This window comes from Bombina bombina, chromosome 6, assembly GCF_027579735.1.
Source record: "Bombina bombina isolate aBomBom1 chromosome 6, aBomBom1.pri, whole genome shotgun sequence".
In the NCBI taxonomy this organism is placed as follows: domain Eukaryota; kingdom Metazoa; phylum Chordata; class Amphibia; order Anura; family Bombinatoridae; genus Bombina; species Bombina bombina.
The window spans coordinates 1,053,481,036-1,053,501,651 of NC_069504.1; the positions used below are offsets into that span (position 1 = coordinate 1,053,481,036).

General features: G+C 39.9%; 2 protein-coding genes across 2 annotated transcripts in view; one reads left to right on the forward strand and one right to left on the reverse strand.

Annotated features, from left to right (window-relative positions):
* Positions 1 to 20,616, reverse strand: part of CACNA2D4 (calcium voltage-gated channel auxiliary subunit alpha2delta 4) — a 1,345,448-nt gene that overhangs the window by 224,953 nt on the left and 1,099,879 nt on the right. The window lies entirely within an intron of this gene.
* Positions 13,995 to 20,616, forward strand: part of LOC128662496 (leucine-rich repeat and transmembrane domain-containing protein 2-like) — a 114,861-nt gene continuing 108,239 nt past the window's right edge. Inside the window, exon 1 of the mRNA XM_053716276.1 lies at positions 13,995 to 14,442. Coding sequence (XP_053572251.1) covers positions 13,995 to 14,442 — 448 coding nt within the window. The remainder of the gene's footprint in view (positions 14,443 to 20,616) is intronic.

A 20,616-nucleotide genomic window follows, 5' to 3' on the forward strand; every position in this document is an offset into this window, starting at 1 on the left:
TTGTGACATTAATTGTAGCAATGTTGCACACTGTTGCCATAGAGAGCTAAAGACATATGCACGCTCCTGTGAGCCTACCTATGTATACTCTTCAACAAAGGATACAACAACACAAATTTGATAACAAAAGTAAAATGATTATGGTTGCTGACATATATGGCATTAGGGACTACAAAGTGTTCACAAGTGCATCAGAATTGTCTCAAGTGATGCTGGTTTGAGACAATGTAAACCTTTCTCTTTCATTAGGATCCATTATTCTAGCAGCAATGGTAGGCTCTGTGCTAATGAAGACAACTATTGTTACATGAGAGAAAGAAACAGCCAGATAACTGCTAGATCATGAATGTACAGACTTCTAAACTGCAGTTTTTACTGGGCCAGTGAACACATTTTAAATGTTATTAATTAAAAAAGCAAATGTGTTCATAACTATTACTAGGCGATAAGCTTGCCCAGAGGGTAGTCTATTTAAAATTACTAAAAAAAATAAAAAAAAATTATCAAAAATAAAAAAAATTAAACCTAATCTAATACCCCTACAAAAATAAACCCCAAAAAATAAAAACATCCCCTAATCTAAACTAAAAATAGCCCTTAAAAGGGCCTTTTGTAGGGCATTGCCCTAAGTTAAACAACTCTTTTACCTAAAAAAAATACCAATTACCCCCTAACAGTAAAACCCCCCACCCAACCAACCCCCCAAAATAAAAAAAACCTAAGCTACCCATTGCCCCAAAAGGTGCATTTGTATGGGCATTTCCCTTAAAAGGGCAATCAGCTATTTTACAAACAGCTCTTTTGCGCCCATAAAAAAAAATCCCTAATCTAAAAAAAAAAAAAACACTCCAAAAAATAAGATAACAACCTTAGTCTAACCCCGAAATAAGTACTCACAGTTCCTAAAGTCTGGCGGCGAAAGTCTTCTTCCAGGCGGTGAAGGTCTTCATCCAGCGCGAAGGCGGCACGGAGCTGAGGTGATTGCAGAGCGGAGATGACTGTGGAGCAGTTTTAGGTACCTTGCATTCCTATTGGCTGAAATTTTAAATGTTGGAGGTTTAGGTGTTTGTTAATATTTCTTGCAGGCGCTTAAGTGTTTTTTTGTTAATACTTCGTACGGGAGCTTAGGTGTTTTTTGTTAATACTTCGTACGGGTGGTTAGGGTTTTTTGTGTTAATACTTCGTACGGGTAGTTATTTTTTTTTTATTATTTCATGCGGGTGGTTATTTATTTTTTTATTTCCTGCGGACTGTTATGTGTTATTTTGCTAATATTTCGTGCGGGCACTTAGGTGTTGCTTCGTTTAGCTACACTGCATCCAGGTGGACCTGGATGCAGCGTAAAGCTGCGCGTGCAGCCAACATTCTCTTGGATGCGTGTGCAACTGACAACGGCAACGAACGTGTTACAAACGCGATTATAGTATAGATTATTATAATTTATCTGTATAACGCTACAAATTCGGTAGTGCTGGCATTATAAACAAACATCACATGATCTATTATTTACAAATATATAGCTGTCAGAAACTTACGTACACACAAACAACAAGAAATATAAATATTTCTTTCATAAAGACTGAATAATAATAATCCTGTTGTGGGGGACAATAAAGAGGTAGAGGTATTGGGGGCTACTTATCAAGCCGTCTACTTTTCTGGCTTCGCCGGCCCAATACGTCCGCCTAAGCTCGCCTACCTTCGCCGCCGCGGACCTTGAATACGTTCGCCTAAGTTATCAAATAAAGCTGTCAAAAAGCCGCGGGGCGATGAGCAGCGGACTGTGACAGTTATCACTCATCCGATCTCGCTGCCCTTCGGCTTTTTCCCAGCTTTATTGCTAGCCTGTCACTAAGCACTCACACTAAACTACACTGTTCTACCCCCTATACCGGCGCCCCCCGCAACTAAATAAAGTTACTAACCCCTAAACCGCCGCTCCTAGACCCCGCCGCAAGTCTTATAAATGTATTAACCCCTAAACCGCCGCTCCCGGACACCGCTGCCACCTACATTATACCTAGTAACCCCTATCCTGCCCCCCTATACCGTCGCCCTCTATTATAAAATTATTAACCCCTATCCTGCTGATCCCGCACCTCTCCGCAACTAAATAAATAGTTTAACCCCTAAACCGCCGCTCCATGAACCCGCCGCAACCTATAATAAATTTATTAACCCCTATCCTGCCCCCCACTACGCCGCCGCCACTGTAATAAAATGATTAACCCCTAAACCTAAGTCTAACCCTAACCATAACGCCCCCCTAACTTAAATATTAATTAAATAAATCTAAATAAATTAACTCTTATTAACTAAATGAATCCTATTTAAAACTAAATACTTACCTTTAAAATAAACCCTAATATAGCTACAATATAAATAATAATTATATTCTAGCTATCTTAGGATTTATTTTTATTTTACAGGTACCTTTCAATTTATTTTAACCATGTACAATAACTATTAAATAGTTATTAACTATTTAATAGCTTACCTAGCTAAAATAAAGAGAAATGTACCTGTGAAATAAATCCTAACCTAAGTTACAATTACACCTAACACTACACTATACTTTAATAAATTATTCCTATTTAAAAATAAATACTTACCTGTAAAATAAACCCTAAGATAGCTACAATGTAATTAATAATTATATTATAGCTATCTTAGGATTTATATTTATTTTACAGGTAACTTTGTATTTATTTTAGCTAGTTAGAATAGTTATTAAATAGTTATTAACTATTTAATAACTACCTAGCTAAAAGAAATACAAAATTACCTGTAAAATAAATCCTAACTTAAGTTACAATTAAACCTAATACTACACTATCATTAAATTAACTAAATAAACTACCTACAAAGAACTACAATGAAATACAATTACATAAACTAACTAAAGTACAAAAAATAAAAAAAGCTAAGTTACAAAAAATAAAAAATTAAGTTACAAACATGTTAAAAATATTACAACAATTTTAAGCTACTTACACCTAATCTAAGCCCCCTAATAAAATAACAAACCCCCCCAAAATAAAAAAAATCCCTACCCTATTCTAAATTACATAAATTTCAAAGCTCTTTTACCTTACCAGCCCTTAAAAGGGCCATTTGTGGGGGCATGCCCCAAAAAGTTCAGCTCTTTTGCCTGTAAAATAAAAATACAACCCCCCCCAACATTAAAACCCACCACCCACATACCCCTAATCTAACCCAAACCCCCCTTACAAAAACCTAACACTAATCCCCTGAAGATCATCCTACCTTGAGTCGTCTTCACTCAGCCGAGCCACCGATGGAACTGAAGAGGACATCCGGAGCGGAAGAAGTTAATCCTCCAAGCGGCGCTGAAGAAATCTTCCATCCGATGAAGTCATCATCCAGGCGGCGCTGAAGAAGTCTTCGATCCGGCCGATGTCATCTTCAAAGAGGCGCTGAAGAGGTCTTCTATCCGGGCGAAGTCATCTTCCAAGCCGGGTCTTCAATCTTCCTTCCGCCGACGCGGAACCACCTTCTTCACCGACGGACTACGACGAATGACGGCTCCTTTAAGGGACGTCATCCAAGATGGCGTCCCCTCAATTCCGATTGGCTGATAGGATTCTATCAGCCAATCGGAATTAAGGTAGGAAAATCTGATTGGCTGATGGAATCAGCCAATCAGATTGAGCTCGCATTCTATTGGCTGTTCCGATCAGCCAATAGAATGCGAGCTCAATCTGATTGGCTGATTGGATCAGCCAATCGGATTGAACTTGAATCTGATTGGCTGATTCCATCAGCCAATCAGATTTTCCTACCTTAATTCCGATTGGCTGATAGAATCCTATCAGCCAATCGGAATTGAGGGGACGCCATCTTGGATGACGTCCCTTAAAGGAGCCGTCATTCATTGTAGTCCGTCGGTGAAGAAGGTGGTTCCGCGTCGGCGGAAGGAAGATTGAAGACCCGGCTTGGAAGATGACTTCGCCCGGATAGAAGACCTCTTCAGCGCCTCTTTGAAGATGACATCGGCCGGATCGAAGACTTCTTCAGCGCCGCCTGGATGATGACTTCATCGGATGGAAGATTTCTTCAGCGCCGCTTGGAGGATTAACTTCTTCCGCTCCGGATGTCCTCTTCAGTTCCATCGGTGGCTCGGCTGAGTGAAGACGACTCAAGGTAGGATGATCTTCAGGGGATTAGTGTTAGGTTTTTGTAAGGGGGGTTTGGGTTAGATTAGGGGTATGTGGGTGGTGGGTTTTAATGTTGGGGGGGGGGTTGTATTTTTATTTTACAGGCAAAAGAGCTGAACTTTTTGGGGCATGCCCCCACAAATGGCCCTTTTAAGGGCTGGTAAGGTAAAAGAGCTTTGAAATTTATGTAATTTAGAATAGGGTAGGGATTTTTTTTATTTTGGGGGGGTTTGTTATTTTATTAGGGGGCTTAGATTAGGTGTAAGTAGCTTAAAATTGTTGTAATATTTTTAACATGTTTGTAACTTAATTTTTTATTTTTTGTAACTTAGCTTTTTTTATTTTTTGTACTTTAGTTAGTTTATGTAATTGTATTTCATTGTAGTTCTTTGTAGGTAGTTTATTTAGTTAATTTAATGATAGTGTAGTATTAGGTTTAATTGTAACTTAAGTTAGGATTTATTTTACAGGTAATTTTGTATTTCTTTTAGCTAGGTAGTTATTAAATAGTTAATAACTATTTAATAACTATTCTAACTAGCTAAAATAAATACAAAGTTACCTGTAAAATAAATATAAATCCTAAGATAGCTATAATATAATTATTAATTACATTGTAGCTATCTTAGGGTTTATTTTACAGGTAAGTATTTATTTTTAAATAGGAATAATTTATTAAAGTATAGTGTAGTGTTAGGTGTAATTGTAACTTAGGTTAGGATTTATTTCACAGGTACATTTCTCTTTATTTTAGCTAGGTAAGCTATTAAATAGTTAATAACTATTTAATAGCTATTGTACATGGTTAAAATAAATTGAAAGGTACCTGTAAAATAAAAATAAATCCTAAGATAGCTAGAATATAATTATTATTTATATTGTAGCTATATTAGGGTTTATTTTAAAGGTAAGTATTTAGTTTTAAATAGGATTCATTTAGTTAATAAGAGTTAATTTATTTAGATTTATTTAATTAATATTTAAGTTAGGGGGCGTTAGGGTTAGGTTTAGGGGTTAATCATTTTATTACAGTGGCGGCGGCGTAGTGGGGGGCAGGATAGGGGTTAATAAATTTATTATAGGTGGCGACGGTGTAGGGGGGGCAGATTAGGGGTTAATAAATGTATTATAGGTGGCGACGGTGTAGGGGGGGCAGGATAGGGGTTAATACATTTAATATAGGTTGCGGCGGGTTCAGGGAGCGGCGGGTTAGGGGTTAATACATTTATTATAGTTGCGGTGGGCTCCGGGAGCGGCGGTTTAGGGGTTAATATGTATAGAGTAGCTTGCGGTGGGCTCCGGGAGCGGCGGTTTAGGGGGTAATAACTTTATTTAGTTGCGGCGGTGTAGGGGGGGTCAGATTAGTGGTGTTTAGACTCGGGGTACATGTTAGGGTGTTAGGTGTAGACAGCTCCCATAGAAATCAATGGGATGTCTGTCAGCAGCGAACTTGTACTTTCGCTATGGTCAGACTCCCATTGATTCCTATGGGATCCGCCGCCTCCAGGCTGGCGCTTTGAAAACCAGGTACGCTGGGCCGTAAAAGTGCCGAGCGTACCTGCTAGTTTTTTGATAGCTAGCAAAAGTAGTGAGATTGTGCCGCACTTGTGTGCGGAACATCTGGAGTGACGTAAGAATCGATCTGTGTCGGACTGAGTCCGGCGGATCGAAGCTGACGTCACAAAATTCTACTTTTGCCGGTCTCGAGCCTTTGATAACTAAGGCGTATCAGCCTCGCCACAAATACGCTGCGGAATACGCAGCGTATTTGAGGTTGACGGCTTGATAACTACCCCCCGTTGTGTAGTATAAGGGAAGTGAGAGGCCATATAAAAAGCTTGCAAAACAAGTCAACGCCTGCTATGGGCTTCAAGCAGCATTCAAACTTTATACCTGTAATGTATATCTGTAATGACTAGACTACATATTTATTAACCCCTAATCTGCCCCCCCCACCGCCGCCACCTACCTACATTTATTAACCCCTAATCTGCCGCCCCTACACCGCCGCCACTATATTAAATGTATTAACCACTAAACCTAAGTCTAACCCTAACCCTAACACCCCCTAACTTAAATATATCTAAATAAATATTACTATCAATAACTAAATAATTCCTATTTAAAACTAAATACTTACCTATAAAATAAACCCTAAGCTAGCTACAATATAACTAATAGTTACATTGTATCTATCTGAAGTTTTATTTTTATTTTACAGGTAACTTTGTATTTATTTTAACTAGGTAGAATAGTTATTAAATAGTTATGAACTATTTAATAACTTCCTAGTTAAAATAAAGAAAAACATACCTGTAAAATAAAACCTAACCTACGTTACAATTACACCTAACACTACACTATAATTAAATTAATTCCCTAAACTAAATACAATTAAATACAATTACATTTTTTTATCTAAAGTACAAAAACAAACAAACACTAAATTACAGAAAATAATAAAATAATTACAAGATTTTTAAACTAATTACACCTAATCTAATCCCCCTAACAAAATAAAAAAGCCCCCCCAAAATAATAAAAAGCCCTACCCTACACTAAATTACAAATAGCCCTTAAAAGGGCCTTTTGCGGGGCATTGCCCCAAAGTAATCAGCTCTTTTACCTGTAAAAAAAATTACAACCCCCCCCAACATTAAAACCCACCACCCACACACCCAACCCTACTCTAAAACCCACCCAATTCCCCCTTAAAAAAACCTAACACTAACCCCTTGAAGATCACCATACCTTGAGAAGTCTTCACCCAACTGGGCCGAAGTCCTCCACGAAGCCAGCAGAAGTAGTCCTCCAGACGGGCTTTTTTTAATTTTGGTGGGGCTTTTTTATTTTGTTAGGGGGTTTAGATTAGGTGTAATTAGTTTAAAAATCTTGTAATTATTTTATTATTTTCTGTAATTTAGTGGGGTTTTTTTGTACTTTAGATAATTTTTTTAATTGTATTTAGTTTAGGGAATTACTTTAATTATAGTGTAGTGTTAGGTGTAATTGTAACGTAGGTTAGGTTTTATTTTACAGGTATATTTGTCTTTATTTTAACTAGGAAGTTATTAAATAGTTAATAACTATTTAAAAACTATTCTACCTAGTTAAAATAAATACAAAGTTGCCTGTAAAATAAAAAACATAATTTATGCTTACCTGATAAATTTATTTCTCTTGTAGTGTATCCAGTCCACGGATCATCCATTACTTATGGGATATTAACTCCTCCCCAACAGGAAGTGCAAGAGGATTCACCCAGCAGAGCTGCTATATAGCTCCTCCCCTAACTGCCATTACCAGTCATTCGACCGAAAACATGCAGAGAAAGGAAAACCATAGGGTGCAGTGGTGACTGTAGTTTAATGGAAAAATTACCTGCCTTAAAGTGACAGGGCGGGCCGTGGACTGGATACACTACAAGAGAAATAAATTTATCAGGTAAGCATAAATTATGTTTTCTCTTGTTAAGTGTATCCAGTCCACGGATCATCCATTACTTATGGGATACCAATACCAAAGCTAAAGTACACGGATGACGGGAGGGACAGGCAGGCTCTTTATACGGAAGGAACCACTGCCTGAAGAACCTTTCTCCCAAAAACAGCCTCCGAAGAAGCAAAAGTGTCAAATTTGGAAAATTTGGAAAAAGTATGAAGAGAAGACCAAGTTGCAGCCTTGCAAATCTGTTCAACAGAAGCCTCATTCTTAAAGGCCCAAGTGGAAGCCACAGCTCTAGTAGAATGTGCTGTAATTCTTTCAGGAGGCTGCTGTCCAGCAGTCTCATAGGCTAACCGTATTATGCTACGAAGCCAAAAGGAGAGAGAGGTAGCCGAAGCTTTTTGACCTCTCCTCTGACCAGAATAAACGACAAACAGGGAAGACGTTTGTCGAAAATCCTTAGTTGCCTGTAGATAAAATTTCAGGGCACGGACTACATCTAGATTGTGTAGCAGACGTTCCTTTTTCGAAGAAGGATTAGGACACAAAGATGGAACCACAATCTCTTGATTGATATTCCTGTGACCACCTTAGGTAGGAACCCAGGTTTAGTACGCAGAACTACCTTGTCTGAATGAAAAATCAGATAAGGAGAATAACAATGTAAGGCAGATAACTCAGAGACTCTTCGAGCCGAGGAAATCGCCATTAAAAACAGAACTTTCCAAGATAACAACTTGATATCAATGGAATGAAGGGGTTCAAACGGAACCCCCTGTAAAACATTAAGAACTAAGTTCAAACTCCATGGTGGAGCAACAGTTTTAAACACAGACTTGATCCTAGCTAAAGCCTGACAAAAAGCTTGAACGTCCGGAACTTCTGACAGACGTTTGTGTAAAAGAATGGACAGAGCTGAAATCTGTCCCTTTAAGGAACTAGCGGATAAACCCTTTTCTAAACCTTCTTGTAGAAAAGACAATATCCTCGGAATCCTAACCTTACTCCATGAGTAACTCTTGGATTCGCACCAATATAAGTATTTGCGCCATATCTTATGGTAAATCTTTCTGGTAACAGGCTTCCTAGCCTGTATTAAGGTATCAATAACTGACTCAGAAAAACCACGTTTTGATAAAATCAAGCGTTCAATTTCCAAGCAGTCAGCTTCAGAGAAATTAGATTTTGATGTTTGAAGGGACCCTGGATCAGAAGGTCCTGTTTCAGAGGTAGCGACCAAGGTGGACAGGATGACATGTCCACTAGATCTGCATACCAAGTCCTGCGTGGCCATGCAGGCGCTATTAGAATCACTGATGCTCTCTCCTGTTTGATTCTGGCAATCAATCGAGGAAGCATCGGGAAGGGTGGAAACACATAAGCCATCCCGAAGGTCCAAGGTGCTGTCAAAGCATCTATCAGAACCGCTCCCGGATCCCTGGATCTGGACCCGTAACGAGGAAGCTTGGCGTTCTGTCGAGACGCCATGAGATCTATCTCTGGTTTGCCCCAACGTCGAAGTATTTGGGCAAAGACCTCCGGATGAAGTTCCCACTCCCCCGGATGAAAAGTCTGACGACTTAAGAAATCCGCCTCCCAGTTCTCCACTCCCGGGATGTAGATTGCTGACAGGTTGCAAGAGTGAGACTCTGCCCAGCGAATTATCTTTGATACTTCCATCATTGCTAGGGAGCTTCTTGTCCCTCCCTGATGGTTGATGTAAGCTACAGTCGTGATGTTGTCCGACTGAAACCTGATGAACCCCCGAGTTGTTAACTGGGGCCAAGCCAGAAGGGCATTGAGAACTGCTCTCAATTCCAGAATGTTTATTGGTAGGAGACTCTCCTCCTGATTCCATTGTCCCTGAGCCTTCAGAGAATTCCAGACAGCGCCCCAACCTAGTAGGCTGGTCTCTTGATCCAGATTCAGAGTAGGGGACAAGTCTGAGTAATCCCCATTCCACTGACTTAGCATGCACAATTGCAGCGGTCTGAGATGTAGGCGTGCAAAGGGTACTATGTCCATTGCTGCTACCATTAAGCCGATCACCTCCATGCATTGAGCTACTGACGGGTGTTGAATGGAATGAAGGACACGGCATGCATTTTGAAGCTTTGTTAACCTGTCTTCTGTCAGGTAAATCTTCATTTCTACAGAATCTATAAGAGTCCCCAAGAAGGGAACTCTTGTGAGTGGAAAGAGAGAACTCTTCTTTTCGTTCACCTTCCATCCATGCGACCTTAGAAATGCCAGTACTAACTCTGTATGAGACTTGGCAGTTTGAAAGCTTGAAGCTTGTATCAGAATGTCGTCTAGGTACGGAGCTACCGCAATTCCTCGCGGTCTTAGTACCGCCAGAAGAGCACCCAGAACCTTTGTGAAGATTCTCGGAGCCGTAGCCAATCCGAATGGAAGAGCTACAAACTGGTAACGCCTGTCTAGAAAGGCAAACCTTAGATACCGGTAATGATCTTTGTGAATCGGTATGTGAAGGTAAGCATCCTTTAAATCCACTGTGTTCATGTACTGACCCTTTTGGATCATGGGTAAAATTGTCCAAATAGTTTCCATTTTGAACGATGGAACTCTTAGGAATTTGTTTAGGATCTTTAAATCCAAGATTGGCCTGAAAGTTCCCTCTTTTTTGGGAACCACAAACAGATTTGAGTAAAACCCTTGTCCTTGTTCCGACCGCGGAACCGGATGGATCACTCCCATTAATAAAAGATCTTGTACGCAGCGTAGAAACGCCTCTTTCTTTATTTGGTTTGTTGACAACCTTGACAGATGAAATCTCCCTCTTGGGGGAGAGAATTTGAAGTCTAGAAGGTATCCCTGAGATATGATCTCTAACGCCCAGGGATCCTGGACATCTCTTGCCCAAGCCTGGGCGAAGAGAGAAAGTCTGCCCCCCACTAGATCCGTTCCCGGATCGGGGGCCCTCGATTCATGCTGTCTTAGGGGCAGCAGCAGGTTTCCTGGCCTGCTTGCCCTTGTTCCAGGACTGGTTAGGTCTCCAGCCTTGTCTGTAGCGAGCAACAGCTCCTTCCTGTTTTGGTGCAGAGGAAGTTGATGCTGCTCCTGCTTTGAAATTACGAAAGGAACGAAAATTAGACTGTCTAGTCTTAGGTTTGGCTCTGTCTTGAGGCAGGGCATGGCCTTTACCTCCTGTAATGTCAGCGATAATTTCTTTCATCCCGGGCCCGAATAAGGTCTGCCCTTTGAAAGGTATATTAAGCAATTTAGATTTAGAAGTAACGTCAGCTGACCAGGATTTTAGCCACAGTGCTCTGCGTGCCTGAATGGCGAATCCGGAATTCTTAGCCGTAAGTTTAGTTAAATGTACTACGGCATCTGAAATAAATGAGTTAGCTAACTTAAGGGCTTTAAGCTTGTGTGTAATCTCATCTAATGGAGCTGATTCAAGTGTCTCTTCCAGAGACTCAAACCAAAATGCTGCTGCAGCCGTGACAGGCGCAATGCATGCAAGAGGTTGCAATATAAAACCTTGTTGAACAAACATTTTCTTAAGGTAACCCTCTAACTTTTTATCCATTGGATCTGAAAAGGCACAGCTATCCTCCACCGGGATAGTGGTACGCTTAGCTAAAGTAGAAACTGCTCCCTCCACCTTAGGGACCGTTTGCCATAAGTCCCGTGTGGTGGCGTCTATTGGAAACATCTTTCTAAATATCGGAGGGGGTGAGAACGGCACACCGGGTCTATCCCACTCCTTAGTAACAATTTCAGTAAGTCTCTTAGGTATAGGAAAAACGTCAGTACTCGCCGGTACCGCAAAATATTTATCCAACCTACACATTTTCTCTGGTATTGCAACTGTGTTACAATCATTCAGAGCCGCTAACACCTCCCCTAGTAATACACGGAGGTTTTCCAGCTTAAATTTAAAATTTGAAATATCTGAATCCAGTTTGTTTGGATCAGAACCGTCACCCGCAGAATGAAGCTCTCCGTCCTCATGTTCTGCAAATTGTGACGCAGTGTCTGACATGGCCCTAATATTATCAGCGCACTCTGTTCTCACCCCAGAGTGATCACGCTTACCTCTTAGTTCTGGTAATTTAGCCAAAACTTCAGTCATAACAGTAGCCATATCCTGTAATGTGATTTGTAATGGCCGCCCAGATGTACTCGGCGCTACAATATCACGCACCTCCCGAGCGGGAGATGCAGGTACTGACACGTGAGGCGAGTTAGTCGGCATAACTCTCCCCTCGTTGTTTGGTGAAATATGTTCAATTTGTACAGATTGACTTTTATTTAAAGTAGCATCAATATAGTTAGTACATAAATTTCTATTGGGCTCCACTTTGGCTTTAGCACATATAGCACAGATATCTTCCTCTGAATCAGACATGTTTAACACACTAGCAAATAAACTAGCAACTTGGAAATACTTTTCAAGTAATTTACTATAATATGAAAACGTACTGTGCCTATAAGAAGCACAGAAAAAGTTATGACAGTTGAAAATTAATAAACTGAAAAGTTATAGCATCAAATCTTTGTAAAAAACACAATTTTAGCAAAGGATTGCTCCCATTAGCAAAGGATAACTAACCCTGATAGCAGAAAAAAAATACAGAAATAAACGTTTTTTTATCACAGTCAACTACAATCTCACAGCTCTGCTGTGAGTGATTACCTCCCTCAAAACAAGTTTTGAAGACCCCTGAGTTCTGTAGAGATGAACCGGATCATGCAGGGAAGACAATAAACTTCTGACTGAATTTTTTGATGCGTAGCAAAAGCGCCAAAAAAGGCCCCTCCCCCTCACACATAACAGTGAGAGAGATCAGTAAACTGTCATAAATTAAATAAAACGACTGCCAAGTGGAAAAAAATAGTGCCCAAAACATTTTTTCACCCAGTACCTCAGGAAATTAAACGATTTTACATGCCAGCAAAAAACGTTTAACATTAATAAATTGAGTGTTATTAAAAAGCCTGTTGCTAGTCCCTGCAAATTAGGCTAAAGTTTTATGCATACAGTATAATTCCAGTGAAGTGCCATTCCCCAGAATACTGAAGTGTAAAATATACATACATGACAGCCTGATACCAGTTGCTGCTACTGCATTTAAGGCTGAGTTTACATTATATCGGTATGGCAGAATTTTCTCATCAATTCCATTGTCAGAAAATAATAAGCTGCTACATACCTCTTTGCAGATTAATCTGCCCGCTGTCCCCTGATCTGAAGTTTACCTCTCCTCAGATAGCCGAGAAACAGCAATATGATCTTAACTACTCCGGCTAAAATCATAGAAAAACTCAGGTAGATTCTTCTTCAAATTCTACCAGAGAAGGAATAACACACTCCGGTGCTATTATAAAATAACAAACTTTTGATTGAAGGTATGAAACTAAGTATAATCACCACAGTCCTCTCACACATCCTATCTATTCGTTGGGTGCAAGAGAATGACTGGTAATGGCAGTTAGGGGAGGAGCTATATAGCAGCTCTGCTGGGTGAATCCTCTTGCACTTCCTGTTGGGGAGGAGTTAATATCCCATAAGTAATGGATGATCCGTGGACTGGATACACTTAACAAGAGAAATAAATCCTAAACTAGATACAATGTAACTATTAGTTATATTGTAGCTAGCTTAGGGTTTATTTTATAGGTAAGTATTTAGTTTTAAATAGGAATCATGTAGTTAATGATAGTAATATTTATTTAGATTTATTTAAATTATATTTAAGTTAGGGGGTGTTAGGGTTAGACTTAGGTTTAGTGGTTAATAAATTTAATATAGTGTCGGCGACGTTGGGGGCAGCAGATTAGGGGTTAATAAATGTAGGTAGGTTGCAGCGGTGTAGGGGGGCATATTAGTGGTTAATAAATATAATGTAGGTGGTGGTGGGCTCCGGGAGCAGCGGTTTAGGGGTTAATAATTGTATTTAGTTGCGGCGGGGTCCGGGACCGGTGGTTTAGGGGTTAATACATTTATTAGAGATGCGACGGGGTCTAGGAGCGACGGTTTAGGGGTTAAACACTTTATTAGAATTGCTGTGGGCTCCGGGAGCGGCGGTATAGGGGGTAAACAGTATAGTATAGTGTGGGTGTTTAGTGACAGGGTACCAAGAAAGCTGTAAAAAAGCCAAAGAGCAGCAAGATTGATGACTGTTAGTTAACAACAGTCCGCTGCTCATCGCCCCGTACTAGGTGCGCGGCTTTTTGACAGCTTTTTTGATAATTATGGAGAACGTATTCAGGTCCGCGGCAGCGATGTTAGGCAATCTTAGGCAAGCGTATTGGTGCCAGCGAATGCAAGAAAGTCGACGCTTTGATAAATAGATGCCAATGACTGAACTACAACACCCATACTTCCACAGAGTAATGGTAATGACTGAACTACAACACCCATACTACCACAGAGTAATGATAATGACAGAACTACAACACCCATACTACCACAGAGCAATGGTAATGACTGAACTACAACACCCATACTACCACAGAGTAATGGTAATGACTGAACTACAACACCCATACTACCACAGAGTAATGGTAATGACTGAACTACAACACCCATACTACCACAGAGTAATGATAATGACAGAACTACAACACCCATACTACCACAGAGCAATGGTAATGACTGAACTACAACACCCATACTACCACAGAGTAATGGTAATGACTGAACTACAACACCCATACTACAACAAAGTAATGGTAATGACTGAACTACAACACCCATACTACTACAGAGTGCATCAGGATGCCAGCTTCTCCAGACTCCACCAATACAAATCACAGTCCACAAATAATCCTGACACAGGGTTATTCAGTACATAAAAAAGCAACTTTTACTGGCACATGTTAAAAATAGAACACGCAGGGAAATGTTTGTCGGATCTAATGCGTTTCATGCTGTACTAGCACTTACACATACAGTAGATCTATAAGTAATTGCTAGTACAGCCTGAAATGCCGAAGATCCAACAATCATTTTCCTGCATTTTTTTATTTTTTCACTTGTGCCAATAATACTTGTTTTTAATGCATTGCACTGAATAACCGCAGTGCCACGATTATTTGTAGACTGTGCCATATGACAAGTGTTGGTGGCCTCATTGGGCAAAACTGATCTCCAGAAAACAAGAGAACAAGGTGCTGCTAGAGAATGCAAAAAAATGTAGCCCGGCAGTGGAAATATAGCAAGGAGATGCTCCTCCAAATCCTGAGTATCAGGAAGCATTATTTATGTGCGAGTATATATCTTTTAGAAATACCCCGGGGGCCACAGAACTTTTTATGTAGCCTTTGCCTTCCTCTAGCTGAAAGTTGTATTTCCCTGAACCATGAAGGAATTCATCTGCATGTCTGTTAGTAGCGAATGTGGGAAAAGAAAATGACCAGTGACTCTGTGTGTGTATCAGTACAATATCACAATATATAAATGCATACGTTAATCAGCTCTTGTGCAAGACAAATACATAGCATATTTCATGTGTTGCTCATACATGTACATATGCATATGAGTAAACACACCAACACATGCACAAGTACACCCACCTACAAATGCACATGCAGATGTACGAGTACACACATCAACACATGCACGTACATATGCACGAGTACATCCATACAGGCATGTGCATATGCATGAGTACACCCAGTCACCCACACATACACATGCACATGAGTACACAAACCACACACAAGCCGATGCGTACACACACCCACACATGTCCATGAGTACACACCCACACATGCACACACATATACACATGAGTACACCCACCCACACATGCACGTACATATGCACACAAGTACACCCACTCGCACATATGCACATGAGTACACACTCCCACACATGCATGCACATGAGTACACATATGCACATGAGTACACCCACACATGCACACACATATGCACATGAGTACACACACCCACACATGCACACACATATGCACTTGAGTACACACACGCACAGATGCACACACATATGCACATGAGTACACACACCCGCACATGCACACACATATGCACATGAGTACACGCACACAGATATGCACATGAGTACACGCACACACATATGCACATGAGTACACACACCCGCACATGCACACACATATGCACATGAGTACACACACCAACACCTGCACACACATATGCACATGAGTACACGCACACACATATGCACGTACATATGCGCATGAGTACACACACCCGCACATACATATGCACATGAGTACACACACCAACACCTGCACACACATATGCACATAAGTACACACACCAACATCAGCACACACATATGCACATGAGTACACACACACACAACTGCACACACATATGCACATGAGTACACACACCCGCACATGCACACACATATGCACATGAGTACACACACCAACACCTGCACACACATATGCACATGAGTACACGCACACACATATGCACGTACATATGCACATGAGTACACACACCCGCACCTACATATGCACATGAGTACACGCACACACATATGCACGTACATATGCACATGAGTACACACACCCGCACCTACATATGCACATGGAGTACACACACCAACACCTGCACACACATATGCACATGAGTACACACACCAACACCTGCACACACATATGCACATAAGTACACACACCAACATCAGCACACACATATGCACATGAGTACACACACACACAACTGCACACACATATGCACATGAGTACACACACCCGCACATGCACACACATATGCACATGAGTACACACACCAACACCTGCACACACATATGCACATGAGTACACGCACACACATATGCACGTACATATGCACATGAGTACACACACCCGCACCTACATATGCACATGAGTACACACACACATATGCACATGGAGTACACACACCAACACCTGCACACACATATGCACATGAGTACACACACACCAACACCTGCACACACATATGCACATAAGTACACACACCAACACCTGCACACACATATGCACATAAGTACACACACCAACAATTGCACACACATATGCACATGAGTACACGCACACACACATATGCACATGAGTACACACACACCAACACCTGCACATACATATGCACATAAGTACACACACCAACACCTGCACAAACATATGCACATGAGTACACACACACACATATGCACATGAGTACACACACCCGCACATGCACACACATATGCACATGAGTACAAACACCTGCACATGGACACACATATGCACATGAGTACACGCACACACATATGCACATGAGTACACACACACGCACATGCACACACATATGCACATGAGTACACGCACACACATATGCACATGAGTACACGCACACACATATGCACATGAGTACACACACCAACACATGCACACACATATGCACATGAGTACGCACACACACACACATATGCATGAGTACACACACCCGCACATGCACACACATATGCACATGAGTACACACACCAACACCTGCACACATATATGCACATGAGTACAAACACGCACAGATGCACGTACATATGCATATGAGTACACACACCAACACATGCACGTACAGATGCACACAAGTACACACACCCACACATATGCCCAAATACACACACCTCTGTTTATTTATCTATCTGCATGTGTGTATTATTAGGACCTAGACACAGTATTAAAAGGCCCCTAGAATTAGTGATCAGGTACAGTGCCTCTTGCTAAATGTAAATTGGTATCTTCTTGATGAAACACTCTTTAATTATTTGTCAAGGACTAGGAGGTACAGCACATTTAATCACACATTATTACTTTTTTACTAATAATCCCAGAAGACTATGGGCATCTGTAGTTTAATAAATCACAGTTTTATCATTTTAGGATTCCCAAGGGAATTATTATATTTCAACAAAGTACCAGTATTGAAGGTGTCAGCAATGTGATAATCTTACAATACTATGATGTGGAATCACGGAACAGCCTTCCAGTAGAGCTGGTAATGCAACTAGTCCAATAACAACTGTTTTGGGGTTGCATAAAAGACCAGTAAATAATAGGCAACTCACTGTGATTCCCTGAATTTGAGATTTTGCATGAAGAAAACAAACAGTTGTGTTTTTAATAAAAAAATAAATTTTGCATGTAATGCATCATATTCTTAAAGCTTTTGCTCCAGATACACTATATTTATTAAATAATTAGTTTCCCCTTAATGTGTTTGCAATTATTTGTTATACCAACTGCAGAGTTGTATAGAATATTAGTGCTTTATGTTTATATTTGTGTGTGAAATAGATGTTTTGCGTATTGAACCCATTCCAGTAGGCTGACCTTGCAGGGACAGGAGACTTCATGATCTTATCTATATCTCAATACACAAAGGCTAACAACAATTGTTAACAGAGAACAAACAAGAAAATAAACATTTTAGTATCTAACCCTCAGATTGTGAGTGTGATTTATTTGGCTGCCTCTTGTTGACATATCTTTGCTACAGATAATACTGGTGTATTAAAGTTTTTAGTATAGGTGGCGGGTTCAACAAGCAAAAGCAGCTATTTCAAATGACAAAAGTAAGATAAAGGATCAATGTAATACACTTCAGCAGGTAAAATAAATCATTGGCAACGCATTAAGGTCCAGATTACAAGTGGAGCGGTATTTAATGCTCCCATTTGAGCGCTTACTCTAGAAGTAAGCTTAATGCGTGCAACGGGTAAACTGCTTTCACTCACGCTCTAACTCGATGTGCGTAAAAAGCCAAACTTAGAATATTGCGCAAGTGATAACGTATTCCCTGATAGAAGTTATCGTTAGGTTTTTTGGTTTTTTTATGATTTTTATTAGATGGTGTTTTTATAAGTATAACTGTACTTTTAAATGTATTTTTTTTGTTTAGCACAACAGGTAACCAGAGATTTGAGTACGTGGTAATCATTGCAGCTCGAGTGCAATCGCGTTTACTATTAACTTGTAATACGAGCAGTAAACCAGACGCACGTAAAAACCCACAACAAACCCCTTATCGCTTGCACGTAACTGTTATCACAGTAATCTGGACCTAAATGGGAGACTAATTTACAGTACACTCTCCCTTTAACTGACATTGCCAAACAGAATATGAAAATATTGTAAATATAAATATATATGTGTTTATAGAGAGAGAGATTCTTGCTGAATATGACAGAAAGCATTACATGCCTTAAGAAATGAATGGGTAGCACGATATGAGATGTCAGATATCTTTCTAAAGAAGGGACCTTTGTATGTTACAGCAGAAGCGCAATTGCAGCCACTGGCAGAACACGTAACAAGTTGCCATCCTCTCTGTGCAAAGGCTAAAAACATAGGCTAAGCCTAGGGAAAGATACTGTGAAAGATAATTGGAAGGGAGGAAACCGAACTGAAAACAAATTATACCAAATGAGAAAGTGGAAAACTGTCATTAAAAATGAAACAAAGAGAAATTAAACATGAAATACATTTTTTACTTTCATGATTTAGACAAAGCTTACAATTGTAAACAATGCTCTCTTTAACTTCTATTATTAAATTGGCTTCATTATTTTAGTATCCTTTGTTGATGGAGCAGCAATGCACTGCTGAGATATCTTAACACCTCTGGTGAGCCAATGACAACAGGCATATATGTGCAGCCACGAATCAGGAGCTAGCTCCCAGCAGTGCATTGCTGCTTCTGAGCTTTTCAACAAAAGATACCAAGAGAAAGAAGCACATTAGATAATATTAAAAGTAAATTGCAAAGTTGTTTAAAATTGCATGCTCTATCTGAATCATTAAAGGGATACTGAACCCAATTTTCTTCTTTTATAAATCAGATAGAGCATGCAATTTTAAGAAACTTTCTAATTTACTCCCATTATCAATTTGTCTTCGTTCTCTTTGTATCTTTATTTGAAAAAGCAGGAATGTAAAGCTTATGAGCCGGCCCATCTTTGGTTCAGCACCTTGGTTCTGCTTGCTGATTGGTGCCTAAAATGTAGCCACCAATCAGCAAGCGTTACCCAGGGTTCTGAACCAAAAATAGGCTGGCTCCAAAACTTACATTCCTGCTTTTTCAAATAAAGATACAAAGAGAAGGAAGAAACATTGATAATAGGAGTAAATTATAAAGTTGCTTAAAATGGCATGCTCTATCTGAATCATGAAAGGAAAAAAATTGGTTCAGTGTCCCTTTAAAGTTTAATTCAGACTTATTGTCCCTATAATAAAAGACGAGTAACTTTAGCACATATTTTTTGTGATGCACTGTAACCTGTACACGCGGACAGACAGTGATGTTAGCAAGGAACCTATCATACACAGATTAGCTTGTAAAAATGATCGTCAAAACATTTTTCTTTCTTTTAATGAGTGAGATTCACCCAATCTCTCTAGTGAAATGTGCATTACAGGTCATTTCAGAAGCAAGAACTTCACTGCATTAAAGGTCATTTCAATTAAAATATGTCACTCGTGGCACAGTCTCACCAGCATTTTATCAAATATTCATTGGCAGTTGTTCATACATTCCTATTTATTAGTGTCACTGTGGTTCCCAAAAATCACCATACTCAAATTACTGAGTTCTCAAGCGTGTATATATATATATATATATATATATATATATATATATATATACAACATTTTAAATTAGGGGGAGATAAAAGGCAAGTTTAAAATCCTCCACTACGCACAAAATATAGGAAAAATAACTCATTGTTAGGGTTAGTGCAGTGATTCATAACCATCCCAGGACAGACTGTTTTGTGGTTTTTGCCACTCATCAGCTGGGAGAAGGTTTGAATCACTGCTGGGTGAAGTTGATTCCAGGCAGAATACAACAACATTTTAAATTAGGGGGAGATAAAAGGCGAGTTTAAAATCCTCCACTACGCACAAAATATAGGAAATAGTGTAGTTCATTAACAAATCTAGACAGGCCCAGAGGCTTGTTTTCCCACAGAAAACCTCTGAATTCCATTGTTTCCGATGCAGCAAAAGAT